Source organism: Hippichthys cyanospilos, chromosome 11, assembly GCF_059441005.1.
Source record: "Hippichthys cyanospilos isolate Australia breed blue-spotted pipefish chromosome 11, RoL_Hcya_1.0, whole genome shotgun sequence".
Taxonomy (NCBI): Eukaryota; Metazoa; Chordata; class Actinopteri; order Syngnathiformes; family Syngnathidae; genus Hippichthys; species Hippichthys cyanospilos.
Window position 1 is genome coordinate 4739366 of NC_142379.1, and position 22191 is coordinate 4761556.

General features: G+C 38.6%; 2 protein-coding genes across 7 annotated transcripts in view; one reads left to right on the forward strand and one right to left on the reverse strand.

The window, feature by feature from the left end:
- The window catches only part of LOC148415511 (extracellular calcium-sensing receptor-like), a 49101-nt gene extending 41935 nt beyond the window's left edge, over positions 1-7166 (forward strand). For all 6 annotated transcript variants that reach the window (XM_088427737.1, XM_088427742.1, XM_088427738.1 and 3 more), the window contains 9 exons: positions 58-361; positions 666-752; positions 944-1051; positions 1467-1633; positions 2309-2762; positions 3393-3623; positions 4831-4954; positions 5031-5503; positions 6597-7166. In XM_088427737.1, the coding sequence (XP_088283863.1) occupies positions 58-361; positions 666-752; positions 944-1051; positions 1467-1633; positions 2309-2762; positions 3393-3623; positions 4831-4954; positions 5031-5503; positions 6597-7031 (2383 nt within the window). In that variant the 3' untranslated portion in view covers positions 7032-7166. The remainder of the gene's footprint in view (positions 1-57; positions 362-665; positions 753-943; positions 1052-1466; positions 1634-2308; positions 2763-3392; positions 3624-4830; positions 4955-5030; positions 5504-6596) is intronic.
- An 8100-nt stretch (positions 7167-15266) lies between these two features.
- LOC148415518 (neprilysin-like) overlaps positions 15267-22191 on the reverse strand; it is a 40935-nt gene continuing 34010 nt past the window's right edge. The window contains exons 19-23 of the mRNA XM_088428316.1: positions 20947-21080; positions 20626-20691; positions 18828-18923; positions 17463-17539; positions 15267-17369 (exon numbers count right to left, since the gene is read on the reverse strand). Of these exons, the coding sequence (XP_088284442.1) occupies positions 17270-17369; positions 17463-17539; positions 18828-18923; positions 20626-20691; positions 20947-21080 (473 nt within the window). The 3' untranslated portion in view covers positions 15267-17269. The remainder of the gene's footprint in view (positions 17370-17462; positions 17540-18827; positions 18924-20625; positions 20692-20946; positions 21081-22191) is intronic.

A 22191-nucleotide genomic window follows, 5' to 3' on the forward strand; every position in this document is an offset into this window, starting at 1 on the left:
ATCGCCTCGTGGAGACGATAAGTTCAAGTCTTAAATATTGTTACCATCCCTCCACAGATTTAACTTCCGGACTTTCCGCTGGATGCAGACTATGATTTTCGCAATCGAGGAGATCAACAGGGAGGGGAAGCTCCTTCCCAACATCACGCTGGGATATAAGATCTACGACTCGTGCAGTACCCCGCACCAGGCTCTCAAGGCCGCCATGCAGTTGACGGCCAGCGAGAATGCCTCCATGATGGAAGGGGGGCCGCAGGGCCAAAACATCTGCAGGGGGGCGGTACCTGCCGTGATAGGCGACGGAGGTTCCACCCAGTCTCTGGTCGTGGCCCGTTTTTTGGGGGTCTTCCATGTGCCACAGGTGAGAGCTGAACATTTCCAACCGATTTTGAGCTCATTTGGATCAAAAGTGGATTTTCGTGCATAGAGTTGGTATTGATCCATGTGCGGGTTTGGGAGTCGTGAATTGTATGCAATAATATGTCGTTCAATATTAAAGATGCGGTGAAAATTGAATTCATTTCTGTCGCTCTAGCTTTTATCTTTAAACCAACAGTGCCATCTAGAGGAGCAAATAAACATCACAAGTGGTTGACGAGGCTTCATTTTCCCAGTTTCTCCCACCGATTATTTTGCCAAAGCTTTATATTTCTCTCGTCTCTTAGGTCAGCTACTTTTCAAGCTGTGCTTGTCTGAGTGACAAAAAGGAGTTTCCTGCTTTTCTAAGGACCATGCCCAGTGACTTCTTCCAGGTTAAGTACATTTTCTTGACTTTTGCATGACTCTTCCATTTACTTTGGGTGGCTGCAGTTCGCAAATTTCCAATGTCCCAAAGTTATTTACCGGTAATTTATCGGTGATGACTAAATCATTTCGTACTGTGATTATTTTGGGTATTTTTCAAACATGGGGTGTCGTGTGCATGGTGTGTATTTTATATTAGGTGGATGCACTTGTCCAGTTGGTCAAACATTTCGGCTGGACTTGGGTGGGCGTGATCGCTGGGGATGACGCGTACGGCCGAGGCGGCGCAAACATCTTTGCTGATGAGGTGAGTCAGCAATTATGGGACCGTGTCCATATCATTTTTATGTTTTTTTTTATTTAGATGTGTTTTTTTGGTTTTCAAGCACCAAATGCTTCAGTTGGTCAAAAATGTCTCTGTTTTGATTAAGTATTGACTTTTTTTTCAGGCGCTTTCATACACTTTAAGCTATTTTTTTATTTTCAGATTCAGGATAAGCTGTAACCTGTATAAACCCCTGTAAATAGTAATGTTAAAAGTTACTGAAAGTTAATATAAATAGCATTTTTTTTTTCCTTTGTTAAAAAGGATCAAATTTGAGATATTTTAATATGATTTTAATAGCTGATGATGTAATTTATAGTCACCGTCTCATGAAATGTTTCCTCTTTCCTTGGAGGGCTTTGCAAAAAATAATTGAGAAGGACTGCTGTGCCCTCAGGTTCGAAAATTAGGCGCATGTGTGGCCCTCCATGAAATCATCCCCAAGAACCGAGCACAGAAGGTGATTTCATCCATCATTTCCAATATTCGCTCCTCGGGGGCCCGTGTGATTCTGGTGTTTGCGGTGGAACAGGACGCAGCGGCGCTCTTCGATGAAGCTCTCAGGTAGACTACTTTAGCTTTAGTTTTCAAGAATTCAAGCTAACCACGTCTACAAAATTTCTTGCTATGCAGGATAATTACCAGAGATGCTCTGCAAATGTTTGCGAAAATAAAACAAAAAAAAAAATAATTTAAGCCAAACATAAGTGCCTTTTTCATTCACCAACATATTCAATTTGACAATAAGTATATTTGTTACTTTTCAGCCATATTGAAGTTTACAAAATAAAAATTGCACATTGCACACCTCCTCATAACAAAGTGGGTCAATTTCCGCAATCAAGCTCATCGATGATGACGTGGAATACGCTGGTCTGTTTGACAAATTTCAAAATTGCATTTTTTTAAATATATTGAACAGGTTGAATTGATTACTTAATTGAAGAGTCATGAATACATTCCCAATTGAATATAAAATAAAATGCAATTAACACAAATATACTTTTTCGTTAATAGCCTAAATTATTTCACGGGCCCCCTGCAGTCAGGCTACGGACCCCCAGGGGTCCGCAAACCCCACATTATTTTCCAAAGGCTGCTTGATTGGATGGAAATGATTCAACTGACAGAGTTGCCGTTCCTACTGATCACTTTAACAAACCATGCTTACTCAAACGATAGCAATATTTTCGCTGCCCTTGTGAAATCATTGGAAAAATCGTTATCCCTCTATTACAGGGAGGGTCTTGAGGGCATCCAGTGGCTAGCAAGCGAGGCTTGGAGCACGGCGGCAGTTCTTTCCACTCCCCAGAAGTACCATCCCATCCTGCAAGGCTCCATGGGCTTTGCCATCCGGCGAGTGAACATCCCCGGGCTGCGGGACTTCCTGCTCCGCCTGCATCCATCTAACCCCGGTGATAGCGAAGACCCTTTTCTGATCCCGTTTTGGGAGGAAGTTTTCCAATGCAGCCTGGATGGGGGAAGTGTGAAACCGCCATGCACTGGAGCCGAAGATCTAAGGACGGTGGCGAATATCTACTCGGATGTGTCTCAGCTGAGGATATCCTACAATGTCTATAAAGCGGTTTATGCTATCGCGTATGCACTGAGGAGCATGGGAGGCTGTGAAGACAAGAAAGGTCCTTTTACCCTTCGAGCTTGTTTAAATGCACGGAGCATCCAACCTTGGCAGGTATCATCACAAAATATACTTCTCACAATAAGTTAGGGACATTTTGGGATGAAGCTAAAATGTCCTAGCATGTTTACATGTGAAATGAACATGTTTAAATTTGTTAATAATAAACCAAGTGTAACCCCTGGAGAAAATTTTGACCCAACTTGGGTCTTTTCGATGTGTGATATCAAAGGAAAAGTATACAAAAAAACGATAGGAGGCTAAAATATTGAATTGATTGTCAAAATATGCCATGCTGCCATCCTTTCTAAATGTCTGCAAATGGGAGGTGAATAGGTGTCAAATTCAGCCCATGGTGAGCTCATTTACTGCCATTCAAAATTGAAAATATTGTCAGTTTTGGACATATTGAAATGCTATGTGGCCCAAAAACAAGCTAGCGCTTGTCACAGAAGCAAAACTTATTAGCGTCAATCACTTTTGCGCTTGACAAAAAGCTTGTCAGAAATCAATTGTTTTTGCAATTTTCCAAACGTGTTTAATGAGTTCTATAGAATGGGAAAACACTTTTGTATGATAAAAGAAGGGAGGCTTTTATTTTGGTAAAATCGGTGCTTATCGATAATACAGTATACAATATTTGTCTTGGTTCTTAATCATCCAACCAATATTCTTTATCCTCAGCTGCTTCACTACATAAAAGAAGTGGAGTACTTCACCTCCGTCGGAGATGAAATCACATTCGATGAGAACGGTGACCCGGCGGCCATGTACGACCTGGTCAACTGGCAGTTGAGACCGAGCACCGGGATGGAGTTTGTCACCATCGGAACCTTTGACGAGACGGTCGGAGACAGGCAGCAGAAGCTTCGGATCCAGAGTGAGGACATCGTGTGGAATGGCAACCAAACCCAAGTAGAGAACTCACTGAATTACTGCTGCAAACACAACATCCAATACGAGAGCTGTATCGATAATATTCACAATGTTACCGAAAAATCCTGTTCTGTTCCTCCTTAATGTCATTTTTTCCTTTCCCAGCAGCCCAAAATTTGAAATTTTAATTAAAATGTATGAAAAAAGGTGAGAACATCAGTGTTGTAGCCTACATGCTAGTGCATGTTTTTAGATTGCTAGCCTAGCCTGCAAGCTAGGACTGTTGTTCTATTATCTCTACACAAATAGTGTTCAAGAAAAATGGAAATAACGTTTTCCTTCACAAAATAAGATTTACTATAGAGTTGTAAGCATGACACTGAGCAACATTTTTGACACACAGATTTGCATTTTTATGCTGACCGAATTCTTATTATGCATTATATTATCTATCTAATTATTTCCGTAACAGGACGAGCTAGAGAGCGGACATCCGTTGGCTGTTAGCAACCAGTGCCATTTGCGTCTAACAACAGCTCATGTTAGCTGAGGTTGTTACGGCATTAATTTCAATAAAAGAAGCGAGCAGACTGAACCAACGTCCAAGCCCATTCCTGTTCACACACAGGAAGATTACTAAAACGTGTAAAGCTTATGATGTCGCCATCTGATTCAATTAAGAGTGGCAAAGATTGCAGAAGAGTGCTGCAGTTAGAGAACCTGTTAATGTATTCCATTTGAGTCGTTTATTAATTGCGGCATATGCACACAAACAAACTCGGTGGAACACGAATGCTACGCAACTACGAGTAAAAAAAACACCTGATTCGAGCGCATTAAACATTATGCTGGCGCTGTGTTCACTGACTGTTCACAATGGGGGAAATCTGAAACACTTACCTTAACCCGCAACAAATATATAACTTACTGACTTGATCACAAGGAAATATGAAGAATTCACAAAGATGAAATTCACTTTATTTTGCGATGGTGTTGTTGCCAAACAGAATTTAACCATAAAATTAAGGGTGCACCTTATACACTTGTGCATCCTACATTTGGGCAATTATGCCAATCAGAATATCGTGTTTAGGCCTGTGGGTACACGGAACATATTTTTGAGTGAAGGAAACTTTTGTTTCCCGGTCCAAACTTAGCATCCAGCTCTCGTATTGCATCTTTACCAAACGAGGTCTGGAGCGACTGTAAAGGAACCGGTGTAGTTTGTGTGTCCCTTGTCGCGCAGGTCCCGCTATCAGTATGCAGCAACATTTGCCCCCCCGGCACCCGCAAGGCCATCCGGCATAACTTCCCTATCTGCTGCCATGATTGCGTGGTGTGTACAGCGGGGGAGATTAGCAATCAGACCGGTGCGGACGCTCGCTCCCCGTACGTGACGAGAGTCTCCGGCGAGGGCGCTAACGCGTCTGTATTCTCTCGCCCTAGATGCCATAGAGTGCGCGCGCTGCATGCCCGAGTTCTGGTCCAACGAGGAGAGGACGGCCTGCATCCCCAAGAAGGTGGAGTTCCTCTCATTCAGCGACACCGTGGGCATCACGCTGATGGCCATTTCCCTCATGGGTTCCTTCTGCACCTGCGTCGTGGTCTTGGTCTTCTCCTATCACAGGACCACCCCCGTGGTCAGGGCCAACAACTCGGAGCTGAGTTTCCTTCTGCTCTTCTCTTTAACCTTGTGCTTCCTCTGCTCGCTCACCTTCATCGGCCGGCCCTCCAAGTGGTCCTGCATGCTACGCCGCACGGCCTTCGGCATCGCCTTTGTGCTCTGCATCTCTTGTATCCTGGGGAAGACCATCGTGGTGCTGATGGCGTTCAAGGCCTCGCTTCACGGGAGTAGAGTCATGAAGTGCTTTGGGCCCGCCCAGCAAAAAGCCTTTATTGGACTTTGCACTCTGATTCAGGTGAGAATTTTGACTTGTAATAATAATTATTGTATGTAATATATCATTTTTTACAATATTCATAATTATACAGTGGACCCCCGGGTTGCAGCGTCCCCAGCTTACGTTTTTTTCTCGTCCCCTTTTTACAGCATTTTTCCCGCTTTACAACAACAATTACAGAATTCAAACTTGCCGGTCAGTGTGCGTGCGTTTTGAGTCACACTGCGTTCATACGTCACTATATACGTCACGGTATACGTCAGAAAGATGCTGGTCTGCTATTGGTCGGCGTGACGGTTTCACTAAGGTGTTCATATACTAAAGACTTGATCTTGTGTAAGTGCTTACGATCGGCAGAACCTTTTCTTTACACAAACAAAACAGTAATCATCCATCGAAACAACAATCATAACAGTATCGAAACTATTTTCTTAGAATTATTTGAAACAAAAACCATCTCGTTGAATTCAGATTCATTCATTAAAAAGGAATAAATTAAATGACTGGAAATTTCAAAAACTTGCAAATGAATGTGTACTTATAGACCAATACTATGTTTTAAAAATGGTAGGTCTAGTTATCATAGTTATCATGAAATGATATTACATGGGGGTGTGGCGGCCATGTTTGTTATAGCGACGGACAATGGAAAATGCAGCACCTGCAGCATTTTCAATGAATGGCCGAATTTTTTTATTCGTACACAAGGCGCAGTTTATAATTATTATGATTATAAGGCGCATGGAATCAAAGCTCCAGAGGTGGCTGGGGCTGCATTTGCATTCTGTTATTAATCCACTAGATGGCGGTGCGCTCAAGGGAATGTTATCTCAATGATCAGAGAAGTCAGCAGTTTGTGCAGTCAGTACGTGATATAATCGATATATAAGGCGCACCATCAGCTTCTAATTTTTTTAAGGCTTTTAGGTGCGCCTTATCGTACGGAAAATACAGTAGATACCTGGTATTGAATTTCTGGACTCCTAAAAAAAAAAAAAAAATCGTATAAAACTTTTTGGCAGTGAGTGAGAAAATAAGTGTTTGCGGAGGTTTTGGCTAACTTGGCCAAGGTCGGTAGGATGCGCGTTTCCCGCTGCGTTGATGCACGCAGGTGCTGATCTGCACGGCGTGGCTGATCGCGGCTCCCCCGACCCCCCGGAAGCTGATTCCCCGCGAGAGCGCCGCGGTCATCCTGATTTGCGACGAAGGCTCGCCGGCGGCCTTCGCTTTGGTCCTGGGCTACATCGGCCTGCTGGCCTGCCTCTGCCTCCCGCTGGCCTTCCTGGCCCGGAAGCTCCCGGGCAACTTTAACGAGGCGCGATTGATCACCTTCAGCATGCTCATCTTCTGCGCCGTGTGGGTGGCCTTCGTGCCCGCTTACGTCAGCTCCCCGGGGAAGTACTCCACGCTCACCGAGGTCTTTGCCATCCTGGCCTCCAGCTACGGCCTGCTGGGATGCATCTTTGCGCCTAAGTGCTACTTGATTCTCTTCAAGCCTGAGAAGAACACCAGGAAACATATCATGTCCAGGATGGACAAATTTTAAGAAACCCTTTCCTCATTTTTTTTTTTTTTTTCGCACTGAAAGAAGCACTCTACTGCGTTTTTTAACGTTTTTTTTTTTTTCCACAAAATTGCAATAATTAATTCCTAAAATTATGGTGTCCTCATTTCCGATGGGATAGTTTTTAATCAGAGCAACTGGGGGGACATTTACATGGTCTTAATATATTTCATTTTTCACAATATATATATATATATATATATATATATATATATATATATATATATATATATATATATATATATATATATATATATATATATGTTTTTGTACTAGAGACAATTTTGATTTAATGAGAGGATTATTTTCCCATTGATCTTTTATTAAAAATCAATTAGTTATATATTTTAACACTAGATGGCAGCAGAAGCTCGTTGTGCACCGCTTTCAGTCAGTCAGAATTTAAAACGTCATGTTCATCAGTAATATTTAGTAATTTTATGGAACTCTCGAAGGTAAAGAGGTGTTTAACCTTTCTTTTAAAGCGTGTTTTCTTTCATTTCCATCGACATATATCAATTGTATATAGATGTATATACATGGTTACGGGTTTAGTTTTAGATGTTTAGAAGGGTGTTTTTTTTTGGTGAAAAAAAAAAACAAAAACATAACATACATACATGTCTACTTTCCAGATGTAAAGTATGACGTGGTCATTTTTTTTCAAATGCCTGACAATAGTCCCCCAAAATCCAAAAATAAAATCACAGATGATCCAGCCTAAAAAATGATATGCTTATTGCTTGTAAACAAAGCAATCTTAAATCATGTGACTTACTGTAGCTGCTACAGACTTGTATTGATTATGCAGAAGGAAGTGATCAGTCCTGCTCCAGGCGCTCATTAGGCGCAAATGTTGCTAACTCGTGTCACTTTTAACAAGAGCTCAGCTATGTTCTCATTTCACCCCACTTGCATTTCATTCAGACTGACTGAAAATGTCCCAAAGTTCCAAGACAAACTGAGATATAATCACCCTCATTTTTTTTTTATTTCACAAAACCACTTCATTTGAACAGGGGTGTGTAGACTTTTTTTTTGTTTTGTTTAATCCGGTGTAACTTTCTCCATTCGTATATGCCTGTGCTTGAGTGTCGATGTATGGTTACACGACAAGAACACGAGGGTGCTTGTGTTGCATAAGTGCAATTAGCGGGAGCTATTGATTATGGCGCCCAATTAGAATGAGAGGCATTAGAGAGTGAAGGAGGAAGCGAGAGCTGTCATCCTTGCAGGAGACGAGTGTTGACCTAATTACGCCTCGCTTTCCTCTTCTTGCCTTCCCGCGTCTCCTTGTTCTCACTCATCGCCAGCCCTAGATACCATTCGGCGATACTTTCACATCATAAGAGGAGCGCCGCCATCCTGACCAAAATTAAAATGCAACAAGTCGAGTAAAGAATAATAAGTTTCATTCCTGAAAGGTACAATTGATTTTATTGCAAGCAACTTTTACACTCAGGACAATTTCAACAGTGATACCAAATAACATTAAGCCAGATGGTGCTGAAATGTGGAAAAATTATCGATGTAAATGATGATTCAATTACTATGCGAATTAAATGATCATTTTTCCTGAATAGATCGTAAAAAAAATAATATTTAGGATTAAATGCAAAGATATAGAACTTTAAAGAGAAATACAACTGAACAGTATGCAGTATGTGATTACTAGACATGCCATTAGAGGGAACCGTCAGTTTTTGCCATCTGTAATAAGATTTTTTTTTGTGAAAAAATGTTTAGATGGATAGATAGATAGATAGATAGATAGATAGATAGATAGATAGATAGATAGATATGCTAGCTAGCAAGATATATATGCTAGCTAGCAAGATAGATAGATATGCTAGCTAGCAAGATAGATAGATAGATAGATAGATAGATAGATAGATAGATAGATAGATAGATAGATAGATAGATAGATAGATAGATAGATAGATAGCAGAAAAAAAACATAATATTTTTAATTGTGTCCTTTTAGTTGAGTTTATTGGCACAACACAAGCCTGTTCTGGCCTTACTGTTCCAAGACAAACTTTATTGCTTCATGGAAACTTAGGCGGGTGGATTCTCAGTTCAAAAAAAAAAAAATACCGCGTGAAATTCCACAAAAATACTGCAATAAGTCTTGAGTAACTGACCTCAGGCTGTTGAAGAACAGGTCTTCAAAAAAAATAAGTCTTCGCTCCAATCAGGTCATGAATCATCCTTTTCTTGAAATTCAGACAATTTTTTTTTTTTTTTTTATCTCAGAAATGGGAAGTTGAGCAACAGAAACGCCACAGGCAAGGTTATGGTGGAAACCAAACCGGAAAAAAAAGTTTAAAGAAATAACAATAAAACGAGTATAACGTTCACATCGTTAATTCCTCTAAAATTACATTTATCTGGGACATATATGATTTCCCACGCACATTTTTACAGGCATTTAAAACAATTACATTTCTTTTAATGATGTCACAACTTGTTTTTTCGGTTTACCCTTGAACGCATCATGAACTGTCGCTGCGGGGATCGTGGCAGATGACGCAGACAGCTGCCTGCTGCTCATGGCACGACTTGGAGCAAATGAGCCTGCACGAGGCTTTGTATTTGCGTTAAACGGTTATACGTTGATCATTTCGTCAATTTATTAAAGGAAACAATAAAACCTCGCATATTTCTGCTCTTTATAGAGTCACGTGCAGTGTGTTGCTTTTCTCCGTAATCTCTTTCACTTTGGGTTGCCGAGAAAAGGGCATCAGGTAACGTCCAATCACAAGCCACCTAATTTCGGAGTTTGGGCATGTGATCTTTGCAAGCTAAACTGTGATTGGTCCGCAATACCTGCGCCCTTCTTAAAAAAAAAAAAGAAATACAGTACACAACTGTTGGACGATGAAGAAAAAAAAAAGATAAAAAAATATACATGTGGAAAAATGTGGACTGAAATTTCTTAATTCATAAATGTAAATTCAATCCCCTTGTGTAAATTATTTTTGAAGATGACTTTTAAGTCTCTTAAATTGAAATGAAATGCCTAACAATATTGCAATGATATTGCAAAAATATCTTAAAAATAAATAATGAACAACTCTAATCTTATTCTTTAATTGATTTTTAGTAAAAGATCACTGGGGAAAATAATCCTCTCATTAATATATATATATATATATATATATATATATATATATATATATATATATATATATATATATATATATATATATATATATATATATATATATATAGTAATAGAATACATTAGTATTTGATTGCCTATGGTCATCAATTACTTTATTTATTCAGTACCTAAAGTAATTCATTCATATCTTACTTTTAGATCCTAAACTAATCTAAACTTTATTACTTCAGTAACCTAAGTAATAGTTTTCATTAGTTTACTTGCACATTTAATAAAATAAACTCACATTATGTTGATATGTAAAATAGAAGTTAATCTTTTAACTTGCTGTCTCAGACAGTTTTGATTTTTATTGACATGATTCTCTCCTCAACTTCTTTAAGAGAAGCCGCAAAGAAAATCTGTTTTTCCTCAAAGTAACCTGATTACATTTGAAGCCACAGGAGACAGAAAGTCCAGTCCTCATCTGGAGAAGATCCACCTGGGAAAAACTCCAAGAGGTCCAAGTAAAACTGGGACCCAATCCACTGAGAAAAGACGGGACGGGACAATGAGGGGATATTAGATGTCCGCCAAGTAAGCATTTTTACGTGTCAAAAACACGCGTGAATGGCGGCTGAGTATGAATGCGTGAACGTCTGAATGCTGCGGCTTGATTTCGGTCCAGTTACGCAACGTTCTCGATATCGAGACTTCACAACTCTGAATTCTAAGAGGAGGAAAGAAAACACTTCAAATCAATATTGACTCATTTTTTATTGAACGTGACACGCGCTGAGCAGGATTTGGACCCAGCAGCAGACGGGATACCACTGTGGGAAGTAGAAAGTAAACAAAAAAATAAAAAATAACCACAGCCACCACCAAAACAAGAATTAGACTCGGAAACTAGATTTGTAAAACTATAGGCTTAAGTATGAACTACAGGTAAGGATTTGGGGTTTCAAGGGAAATGTTTCAAGCCCAGGTTAAGGTGGCAAAACCATGACTATGATTTCAGGTTAGGGTTTCTGAAATGGGTTTGCAGTTCAAGACAGTTTTAGGGTTTTAAAATAGGGAATAGGGTTTCCAGTCAAGGTCAAAGCTTTCAAGAAGGGTTTTTAACTTCAATTCATGGTTTTAAATTAAGTTTTCGAGCCAGGGTTTGACTTTCAAGTCACTAACAGGGTTTTGAAGTCGGGTTTCAAAGCGCTGTTGCGAGTGAAGGCTAGGGCTTCACTTCAAGTTTAAAGTCCAGGTTAAGGTTTTAAAATGATGGTGGGTTGAGTTTCAAGTTAGTGTTTCTCAAAATAGATTGGGTTTGCTGTTATTGTTTCAAATCATGGTAAAAAAGTTTAAATGCAGTGTCCAATCGAGGTTAAAGTTTTCAAAAAAAAGTTTTAATGCCAAATGATGGTTTTAAAATAAGGTTTCTAGCCAGGGTTTGGGTTTGAAGTTACGGTTAACTTTTTGAAGTAGGGTTTTAGAGGATGGTTGCCAGTTTAAGGCTTCAAAGAAATCTTTCAAGCCCAGGTTAAGGATTTAAATGATGTTTGTAACCATCGTTTGGCTTTCAAGTTAAGAGTTTCACAAATGGTTTTGGGGTTGAAGTTTGGGTTTCAAATCATGGTAAAAAGTCAAGGCGTAGTTATCAATTGGTTGAGGTTTCAAGCTAATGTTAAGGTTTCAAAATCAGGTTTTTAGTCAAGGTTAAGGTTTGACGCTTAATTTAAAAATACGACTTTAAACATAGAATTGTGACCCTTTTTGAAAAGCGCTGCTCCTTTAAAAAAAAAAAATCATAAAAATATACATCATATACGCATAACAATTTGTGATTTATGTCTTTGTTTTTTCCGAGCAGTCTGCCGAGCGAGCACATTTGAACCCGTGCTTAAGCCCAAATTCCAATATCATAGTAATAAAGACTGGGCAGCACACCCTACCCTAACATGCTTCATTCTCTGACCTTTCTGCCAGAGATTCGGTTCAAGTCGATAATTAGGCTTGCGTGCTTACAGCACCACTGACTCAGGAATGAATGACAGATGTTCGCTTGATAGCCTCGTCCGCAAATATTCCATTTGCTGATATGTATGACTGGATCATAACGGGAATTGGACTTTAAAATAATACAGCTGCCGTAATTTTCTGGAAGACGCACGGACATCCCTTAATGAATGAAATCGACATGCCGAGCAATGCAAACCATATTTGCTGTTGAAAGGGCTGAAACAGAGAAAATGTTTTGAGATTTTATGTACGTCGAGTGGCACTCTTTTATTTCGATGCTTGTTGAGTCGGTGACAACTTTATAATATAATTAATCAAGGTAAACAACCGTTATGGTAGCTAGCTGGCTGGTTGCTATATTTTATAAATCAACAAATATACGTGGTAGCTGGCTAGCTAGCTAGCTAGCTAGCTAGCTAGATAGATAGATAGATAGATAGATAGATAGATAGATAGATACCAAGTTAATAGCTAATTAGCTAGTCAGCTAGCTAGCTTACTAACTAATGTGCTAGAGTCTAGCTATCTGGATATATCGTAGATAACTAACTAGCGAGCCAACAAAAGATAGATAGCTGACTAGAATGCAAGCTAGGCAGCTAGCGAGCAAGCTAATTTGACAGCTAGCTACTTAGCTAATGTGCTTGAATATAGATAAAGCAGCTAGATAGATAACTGCAAGCTAGCTTGCTAACAGCTAGCTAGATAGCTAACGAGAGCCAACTAGCGAATTTGCTAATTTTATATTGCTAACTAGATACCAACTTAATAGCTAACTAGTGCATTAGCTAGTCAGCTAGTAAGCGTACTAAAAAATATGCTAGAATCTAGATATCCTGCCGATGATGAGCTAATTAGCTAACAGCTAGCTAGATAGCTATCTTATTAGCTAATTAGCTTACAAACCGATGTGCTAGAATGTAGCACATTTGATAAACAGTAGATGACTAGCTATCTTAGCTAACAGCTAGCTTATAACTAACAAGAGAGCAAGGTAGCCAGCTAGCAAGATAGCTAAATAGCTAGCTAGCTACTTAGCTTATGTGCTATAATCTAGCTATCTAGATATCTAGCATCTATATGGATAATGCCTAGCTAACTAGCTAACTGCTAGATAGATAGATAGCTAACTAGAGAGTTAGTTAGACAGATAGCGAGTTAGCTAATTTGCTAGCTAGCTAGTTATAAAATCTAGCTATTTAAGTGTCTAGCCAGCTAAAGATCGGCTAACCAGCCAGTGTTATTTATAGATAGATAGATAGATAGATAGATAGATAGATAGATAGATAGATAGATAGATAGATAGATAGATAGATAAAGCAGCTACATATTTACTCATGCGAAAGACAGAGGCTGAATTGATGTTTGTCAGCAGCCTTCGACAGTTGTAGTTGGGTCAAGAGTGCATCAACGCGGTTTCATCTCACATGAAGCACTTTGGAGAATTTCAACCCCGCATGTATTATTAGTAACTGTGCGAGTGTGTGTAAGTAGGTGTGCGTGTGTTCGAAATGCATATAATTGAGTGACGATTGCATATCGGACCTCTTAGTACCCCACGCACAAACACGAATGCGTGCGCACACACACATGCACACACACACTTGGGGTCACGTACAAAGAAGTGAGTTGTTTTACAAGGACATGCTGAGATTTGAAAATGTTATACGTGTGTGTGTGTAATGACAGCAGGATTGTGTGGGTAGTGTGAACCCTCACAGTGGGTGTCAGTAGACCAGACTACATTCTGGGGGAGGGGGGGGGCTCTAACAATCACCATGCCGATGGACCTTGAGCACAATTTGTACAGGTTCTTTGTCTACTTGTATGTACTATGCATAACAAAGAATTTTTCAAAATTTACAATGTTGCTCAACATGTGAAAAATCTTGTTGTGTTGTCATGTGATTGCTGCCATGGCATGTGCCTCGCATTTTCTGCCAAGTCGACACCACCTGCAAAACATTTGGCTCTTGTTTAAGGGTTCTGTTAGTTTTTTCTTCTTCTTTTCTTTTTATTTGTAGGGTTTAGTTTCCGAGAACAAGTTTAAATCACACTAGGAAAGTATTTGAAAATGATGGTTTTCAACAAGAGCTAGATTTTCAGTGGAGGTTTTCAAATGAGGGTAAAGCATATAATCGAAGGCTAAGGTTTGAAGTTAGGGTTTCAAAGTAGGGTTTTAAGTAAGGTAGGGTTATGATTTCAAATGGGTTAGGATTTCAAAGCAGGGTTTCAAAGCGAGGTTAGGATTTCAAAGTAGGTTTTAAAATTAAATTTAGGGTATAGAAGTAGGGTTTTGAACTGTGGTTAGGGTTTTAAATTTGGTTTCAAGTAGGGTTTCAAATTACAGTTAGGGTTTCAAAGTAGGATTTCGAAATCGACTTAGAATTTCAAGGTAGGGAAGAAAAAAATTAAAGTACTGATAGGGTTTTAGATTAGAATTTTAAACTATGGTCTGCGTTTCAAAGGAAGGTTTGAAACTAGGGTCGGGGATTCAAAGTATGGTTCCAAACAAGAATTAGCCTTTAAAATTAAGGTTTTAAACTAGTACTATGGTTTCAAATTAGAGTTAGTGTTTTCAATTTGGGTTTTAAACTATGGTCTGCGTTTCAAAGAAAGGTTTCAAACTAGGGTCAGGGATTCAAAGTATGGTTTCAAACAAGAATTAGCCTTTAAAATTAAGGTTTTAAACTAGTACTATGGTTTCAAATTAGAGTTAGTGTTTTCAATTTGGGTTTTAAACTTGTGTTAGGGTTTCAAATTGCCATTTTTTCTAAACCAAGATTAAAGTTAGGGTTTCAAATAGGCCGGGATTTCAAATGAAGTCAAATAAAGATTGGGGTTAGGGTAAGGGGTAAATTTAAAGAAGGGTAAATTTGTGTAAGGGTTTAAAGGTTGAGTTTCAAGACGGACTGCTTCTTGAAGCGATGGGCCAAAAGGAAACATCTGCTGGATATGACTCAAAATGCAGCAGAGGAATATTTATCATTTTGGTGCCTTTTGAGTCGGTCTCTTTTGAAAGGGGGCCAAGTTCAGGCGCTCACTCGCTCGCTCGCTCACACGCCCACACGTATTCAACACACAAATAGTAACGGCAGTTGCCCGCAGTCATTGAAACATTTTATTTTGAAAGGGAAAAAAAAAAAAACACGCTCTCCAAGATGACGATTATATTACTATAAAATATCCAAATACAGGCAACTGAGGTATATTTGTCTTTTCTACAGGTAAAGCCAGGAGGGAATGATTGACACAAACGATTGGAAATGGAAAATAGAAAAACATCAAACTGTCTAAAATGATTTCTTTACAAAAGGCAAACGACTTCTTTTTTTTTTATTGCAGCCTGCAGTTATATGTGAATAAAAAAAAAAAAAAACGTCCCCAAGAGCATAAACTTTCACCGACAATGACATGCACTTTAGGAGAGATGCCGGCAGACACGCAAAAAACAAAAAATATAGATTAGAATTGTCTTTTTTCCCCATGTATAAAATAATGCTTCACGCTTTTTAAATCGCAACTCCCGCCAAATATTTTACAAAGATTAGAAAGCTCACATGTGATCCTCTTACATTGTGAGAGTATAGATCATGTGACCACACAGAGAAAAACAAGTCCCAAAACAATTCCAAATCCTAACCACAAATGTCCTTGCACGAACTCTTTGACCTGAACACCCAGAAAAACACCCCGCAAAAACTTCCTTGACCCTTTAAGCTTCCAATCCAGTGTTTTCAAACATTTTTTGAATACTAAATTTATAAAGATTTCTGGGCCCATATACTACAGAACGCCATGATTCATATATATATATATATATATATATATATATATATATATATACAGTATATATATATAGACAAAAAAAAACAAAAAAAAACAGTTGATTTGTGAAAGCAACCTATCTTTATCATTTCCCAACGGTGGCACCACAGGTCATGTAAGGCATCGTGATTTCCATAACATACAGCAGACAGCCGTGGCCATGGGGAAAAATACGAAACAAAAAACAAAATGAAAGTGTGTCGATTGTCATCTTAGTAATTTGGTGAGTGGATCTTAGAAAAACTCGATATGCATGACAGCAGTGGTTCTCAAATATTTTTTTGTTATGTACCCCCTGTGAATTTTTATTCAGACACGTACCCCTGAATAAGTATAAGGCATTTTGGGGGTCTACAAACAATAAATTAATAAAAAAAAAACGTTTGAGTCGCTAGAAGACAATTTGGCAAAAGGCAGATTCATGTTCCAACTAATTTGCACTTAATTTGAAAACATAATTGTATCGTCCCTATCAGAATATTGAAAAGCATTCAATTCATTTTCGGAAGTCAACCACAACGTTTACATTCGATGGACTTCCTCTCTGATATTGTTTTTGTGGATATGAATTAAGGGAAAAAATCCTCTCGTATTTGTCATTAAAAATGTTTCAAAATTACATTACGGTTGCTCTGGGTACAGATGACAAGCAATAACAACTCAGCATCTATTTTTTTTTTTTTTTTTTTTGGTCTTTTTCATTTTAATCTTTTTAATGCGCATTCAGGCGCATTTGAGAACCACTGCAGTACAATCCTGTATCGGTAATAAAGCCGATTCACCCGAATCAAACGATTACATTAATCGCGTTAGATTTTCGTAGCTCTATTTGGCAAAACATAGCACATTTTCTCAAATAATTTAGCTAAATCACAGTATGTATAAAGAGAGAGAGTAAAAGAAGGCTGAAAACAGTCCTACATAACACAGTGGTTCAGCCCTCTTCCATGAGTGTTAAGTGGGCGTTTGGTGTATTTATAAGCCGGTGGGTTGGAGTACATTAACCCTTGTGCGGTACGGAAGGTAAAAACGATTAAAAAAAAAAAAAAAGCAATAAGACAAAGGAGTGATCGTTGGTCGTATGCAGTAAGAGCTGTGAGGCTGACTTGATGAAATGCAGAGGTGGCAGCGTTGCGTCCGTTTGGGGGTCGGAGCCGCCGTCCCCCAAGGAAGCGCACGCGCCGCAGTCCTTCTCCGTGCAGATGGGGGCGCCCTCGCTTCCTATGCGAGGTCCGGGGACCCGCGAGGAAGTCCCGGGCGGAGCTTTGAGGGATCACCACACGCGACACACCTTGTCCGAGACCATGTAGCTGCTCCTGTTGCAGCTGTACACCTTGGCGAACTCGGGGAAGTTCTGGAGGGAGCCCAGCACCCTGGGAACCGCGCAGGAATGCGGATGGCTTGCCGACTTTGGATTCTTTCATTTTTGGTCTTCCTATGACATGATTCAAAGGCTTTGAGCTCACCTGAACTTTCCTGGACTGTGCTGATCCACTTGGATGGAACTCAAAGCGTCTTCTGGTCGCCGCGTTCCGCACCACACCTAGCGGCGCGTAACATATAACATGCCACACATAACATATAACATTTATTTTGTTTAAGGCTCAATTCATATGTCTAAAACTAAATATTTGGATTAATTTGTTTAAAAAAAAAGTAAGTACATATTAAAAATATTAATATTAATAATATATATATATATATATATATATATATATATATATATATATATATATATATATATATATATATATATACATACATTAGTTTATATATATATATTTTTTTTATTTTTTCTTTGAAATTAAATATTTGGATTAATTCATTAAAAAATATATATTTTTATATATATATATATATATATATATATATATATATATATATACATTTTTTAGATATGTTATTTAGAGATGTATATATAACATTTATTTTGTTTAAGGCTCAATTCATATGCCTGAAACTAAATATTTGGATTAATTTGTTTAAAAAAAGTATGTACATATATATATATATATATTACTATTATTATATATATTATTATTATATATTATTACTTTATATTTTTTTAATTTAATTTTTCTTTGAAATTAAATATTTTGATTAATTCATTAAAAAATAGATTTTTTTATATATATATGTATACATTTTTTAGATATGTTATTTAGCGATGTAATTTACATTTATCACGCAATTTTTTACTCTACACATTCATTTATACATAATATTAAGTCATGTTGTACAATACATCCAAATCTCTATTATCAGGATTTTTTAGGTGTTTTTCTGATGATCTATTTTAACGCTATATTTTTAAAAGATTTAGAAAATATGAATTATCAATATTAATTACTATTTTATTTGATTTTTTTAAAATAAAAATATATCGTTTTTAAGATGTACGGTGTTGTGAGGTTAAGACATCAGCGCACATCTTTGAATCTAAACCGTATCCATCCAGTGTGAGCTTCATGAGACCTAGAACATTTTAGACCATACATTATTTTAGAATACAGTTGTTACAAAAAATTTCAGGAAATTACTTATTAGAACATATAAAGAAATTAATCTCATTGCAGTGCCAAAATACGGTACTCCTCATCCATATCTATGTGGGATGGGGGCTCCATCGATAAATAATAATCATCATCGTCATCTTTCTCATGAAAAATTCATTTCCAATTGTCATTTGTATTTTAAAGTTTAGGAACAAGTTGTTATTCTGCAGATTGCAAACGAATCGCCAAGTCAACACAATGGACAGAATTCTAAACATGGAACTTGGCGTTCCATTATTTATCGTATCGCCCACCGAATAATTCATTGTCTGCTACCTGAGCAAAGTTGAGGAAGAAGAGTTGATTGTGGTTAAGATCCAGTCCTGGCAGGAGTGGCTCCTCGCCGTTTTTCTTCACATAATTCTGATAGGCCTGCACGCCAAACATGTGCGATATCAAACGTCATGCTAAACATTGATGTAAAAATTTCTTTGACGTAAAGAAATCTTTAAATGGTAGTTTGGATGACACAGATTTTTTCAAATGCGACCCAGGCCGCTTGGACATGTGATTAAAATTCCGATAGATATCCGACCTAGCCGTTTGTCACTAATTGACGTTCACGAAAGAGCCGTTCGATTCGTTCGTGAACATCACTATCCGACCTAGCCGTTAGTCACCAAATGACGTTCACGAACTAGCCGTTCGGTTCGTTCGTGAACATCAGCTAGTTTCACTGCAGCCCGAAGCGACTCAATTCCGATTTTTCGGGCCCCATCCGAAATCTTCAAATGCTAGTATGGACGACACAGATTCGATTTTTTCAAATGCGACCCAGGCCACTTAGGTATGTGATTAAAATTCCGATAAATATCCGACCTAGCCGTTTGTCACCAATTTACGTTCACGAACTAGCCGTTCGGTTCGTTCGTGAACATAAGCTAGTTCCACTGCAGCCCGAAGTGACTCAATTCCGATTTTTCGGGCCCTATCCGAAATCTTTAAATGGTAGTATTGACGACACAGATTCGATTTTTTCAAATGCGACCTTGGCCGCTTAGCTATCTGATTAAAATTCCGATAAATACCCGACCTAGCTGTTTGTCACCAACTGACATTCAGGAACTAGCCGTTCGGTTCGTTCGTGAACATAAGCTAGTTCCACTGCAGCCCGAAGTGACTCAATTCCGATTTTTCGGGCCCTATCCGAAATCTTTAAATGGTAGTATTGACGACACAGATTCGATTTTTTCAAATGCGACCTTGGCCGCTTAGCTATCTGATTAAAATTCCGATAAATACCCGACCTAGCTGTTTGTCACCAACTGACATTCAGGAACTAGCCGTTCGGTTCGTTCGTGAACATAAGCTAGTTCCACTGCAGCCCGAAGTGACTCAATTCCGATTTTTCAGGCCCTATCCGAAATCTTTAAATGGTAGTATTGACGACACAGATTCGATTTTTTCAAATGCGACCTTGGCCGCTTAGCTATCTGATTAAAATTCCGATAAATACCCGACCTAGCTGTTTGTCACCAACTGACATTCAGGAACTAGCCATTCGGTTCGTTCGTGAACATAAGCTAGTTCCACTGCAGCCCGAAGTGACTCAATTCCGATTTTTTTGGGCCCTAGCCAAAATCTTTAAATGGTCGTATGAACGACTCAGATTCGATTTTTTCAAATGCGACCCTGGCCGCTTAGGCATCTGATTAAAATTCCGATAAGTATCCGACCTAAAATGTGTGTATATGTAGCCGACCTAGCCGTTTGTCACTAATTGACGTTCACGAACTAGCCGTTCGGTTCGTTCGTGAACATCAGCTAGTTTCACTGCAGCCCGAAGCGACTCAATTCCGATTTTTCGGGCCCTATTCGAAATCTTGAAATGGTAGTATTGACGACACAGATTCGATTTTTTCAAATGCGACCCTGGCCGCTCAGGCATCTGATCAAAATTCCGATAAATATCCGACCTAGCCGTCCGTTCCAAATTTTCATCGCCGCCGAACGTAATTGCGGACTCCACACGACACAGTAGTTGAAAAGTTGTCAGTAAAGCGTCTGACATCTCCAGTCGATATCGCGAGGACATTCCCCAACGAATTGCGCGCGACGTTTGCGGGCTCATTACCTGATAGGCCTGTCGCACTCCTCCGTTATCGGCAATGTTCTCCCCAAGGGTGTTGTTACCTTTTAGCTAGAGGTGGGACAAGACAGAGACGGCGGCGTAAACAGAGCGGAACGCTCCCTTAATTCAGCGCAAAGTGTAAACAGCTTTCTTTCTGTAGGATGGAAGAAATGATTTCCAAAAGGGAAACGGCGCCTGGGGAGGAAATGGAAAAGTACCGCGGGGGAGTTAGCGATCTGTCGACGGGAAAATATAAAAGCGCGGAGAGGCGGCGGGGAGATGAGCGGCGGAAGAAAGTGGAATTGTTGACATGGGCTGCGGTACATTGAGTCCGTTGGCCAGGTCCCAAGAGAAGTTGGCGTACTGATCCACGATGCACGCCGACAGCTCCAGGAATCTTTGAGCCGAGTCCTCCGTCCACCAGTCCTTCAGGTCGCCGTCTTTGTCGTATTTACGACCTGGAACGAGGCGGCGAATGCATCACTTTGAAAAGCCATGGGAGAATGTCAAGAGCTGAGTGAAATCCCAAGAGTTTGCATTAACGCGCCTCCAAATGCCCCATGGGCTCGTGTCGTTTTTATGATGGCAATCTAATTATTTACTCGAGTACTGAAGAAGGATTTTGGTTTATGGTAATCTTGGCAAACAAGGTTTTTTTTTGCAATAAGCAAGTTTAAAATGGGGGACCCTAAATGATCCTATTACGTACATTTTTCCTTTATTTTATACTTAATTGACTTGTGTGTGTGTTTTTTTTAATACAAGTCTTTATTGTAATTTATCATTCTGCTCATTGCATTGATGTCCCTTTTATAATAATTAAATATTAGCATTGTTCCTTCCCAGATTGTCACAATAACAATATTAAAAAATAATAACATAATATAAAAAGTATAAACGAATAAATAATAATAATAATAGATTTATAATGCAATTGAATTGCAATCATAATTCTGCTTAGTGACATTGATTTTCCTTTTCCAATATTTAAATGTTAGTACCAATAATACCAATAATACTGCTTGTGATAATATTATTAACAAAAATAAGTGAATATTAAATTCTAAATAAATATTGTTCCTTTCTAAAGGTTCACACTCATAATAATAATTAAGTTCAAAATTAATATTGTTCCTTTCTAAAGGTTCACACTCATAATAGTCATAAAACAAATAAAAAAGATGTATAATGCACATGACTTTGGAAAAGAAGAATAGTTGGGGGTTACAATTATCATTCTGCTCATTACATTGATTTTCCTTTTACAATGTTTAAATATTACAATTTTTTCTACATAATGTTTCATAGTAACAATAATTAAAAATAGTAAAAATAATTCTAATATTAATATCAATAATAATAATAAATAATACATTAAATACCAATAGTGTTTATGCCAGAAGGTTCAATAATAATAATAATAAAAAAACACATATTTGCATATTAATTCTTGATCGCAACATTGCGTAGGAAAAATGTGCAATTCGATTATTTCCAGCAAGCGTCATGACCAAACTCGCAAAACAGGTAAGCAGTGATTGGTCGTTACTAAGCCCTGAACGACTGTGA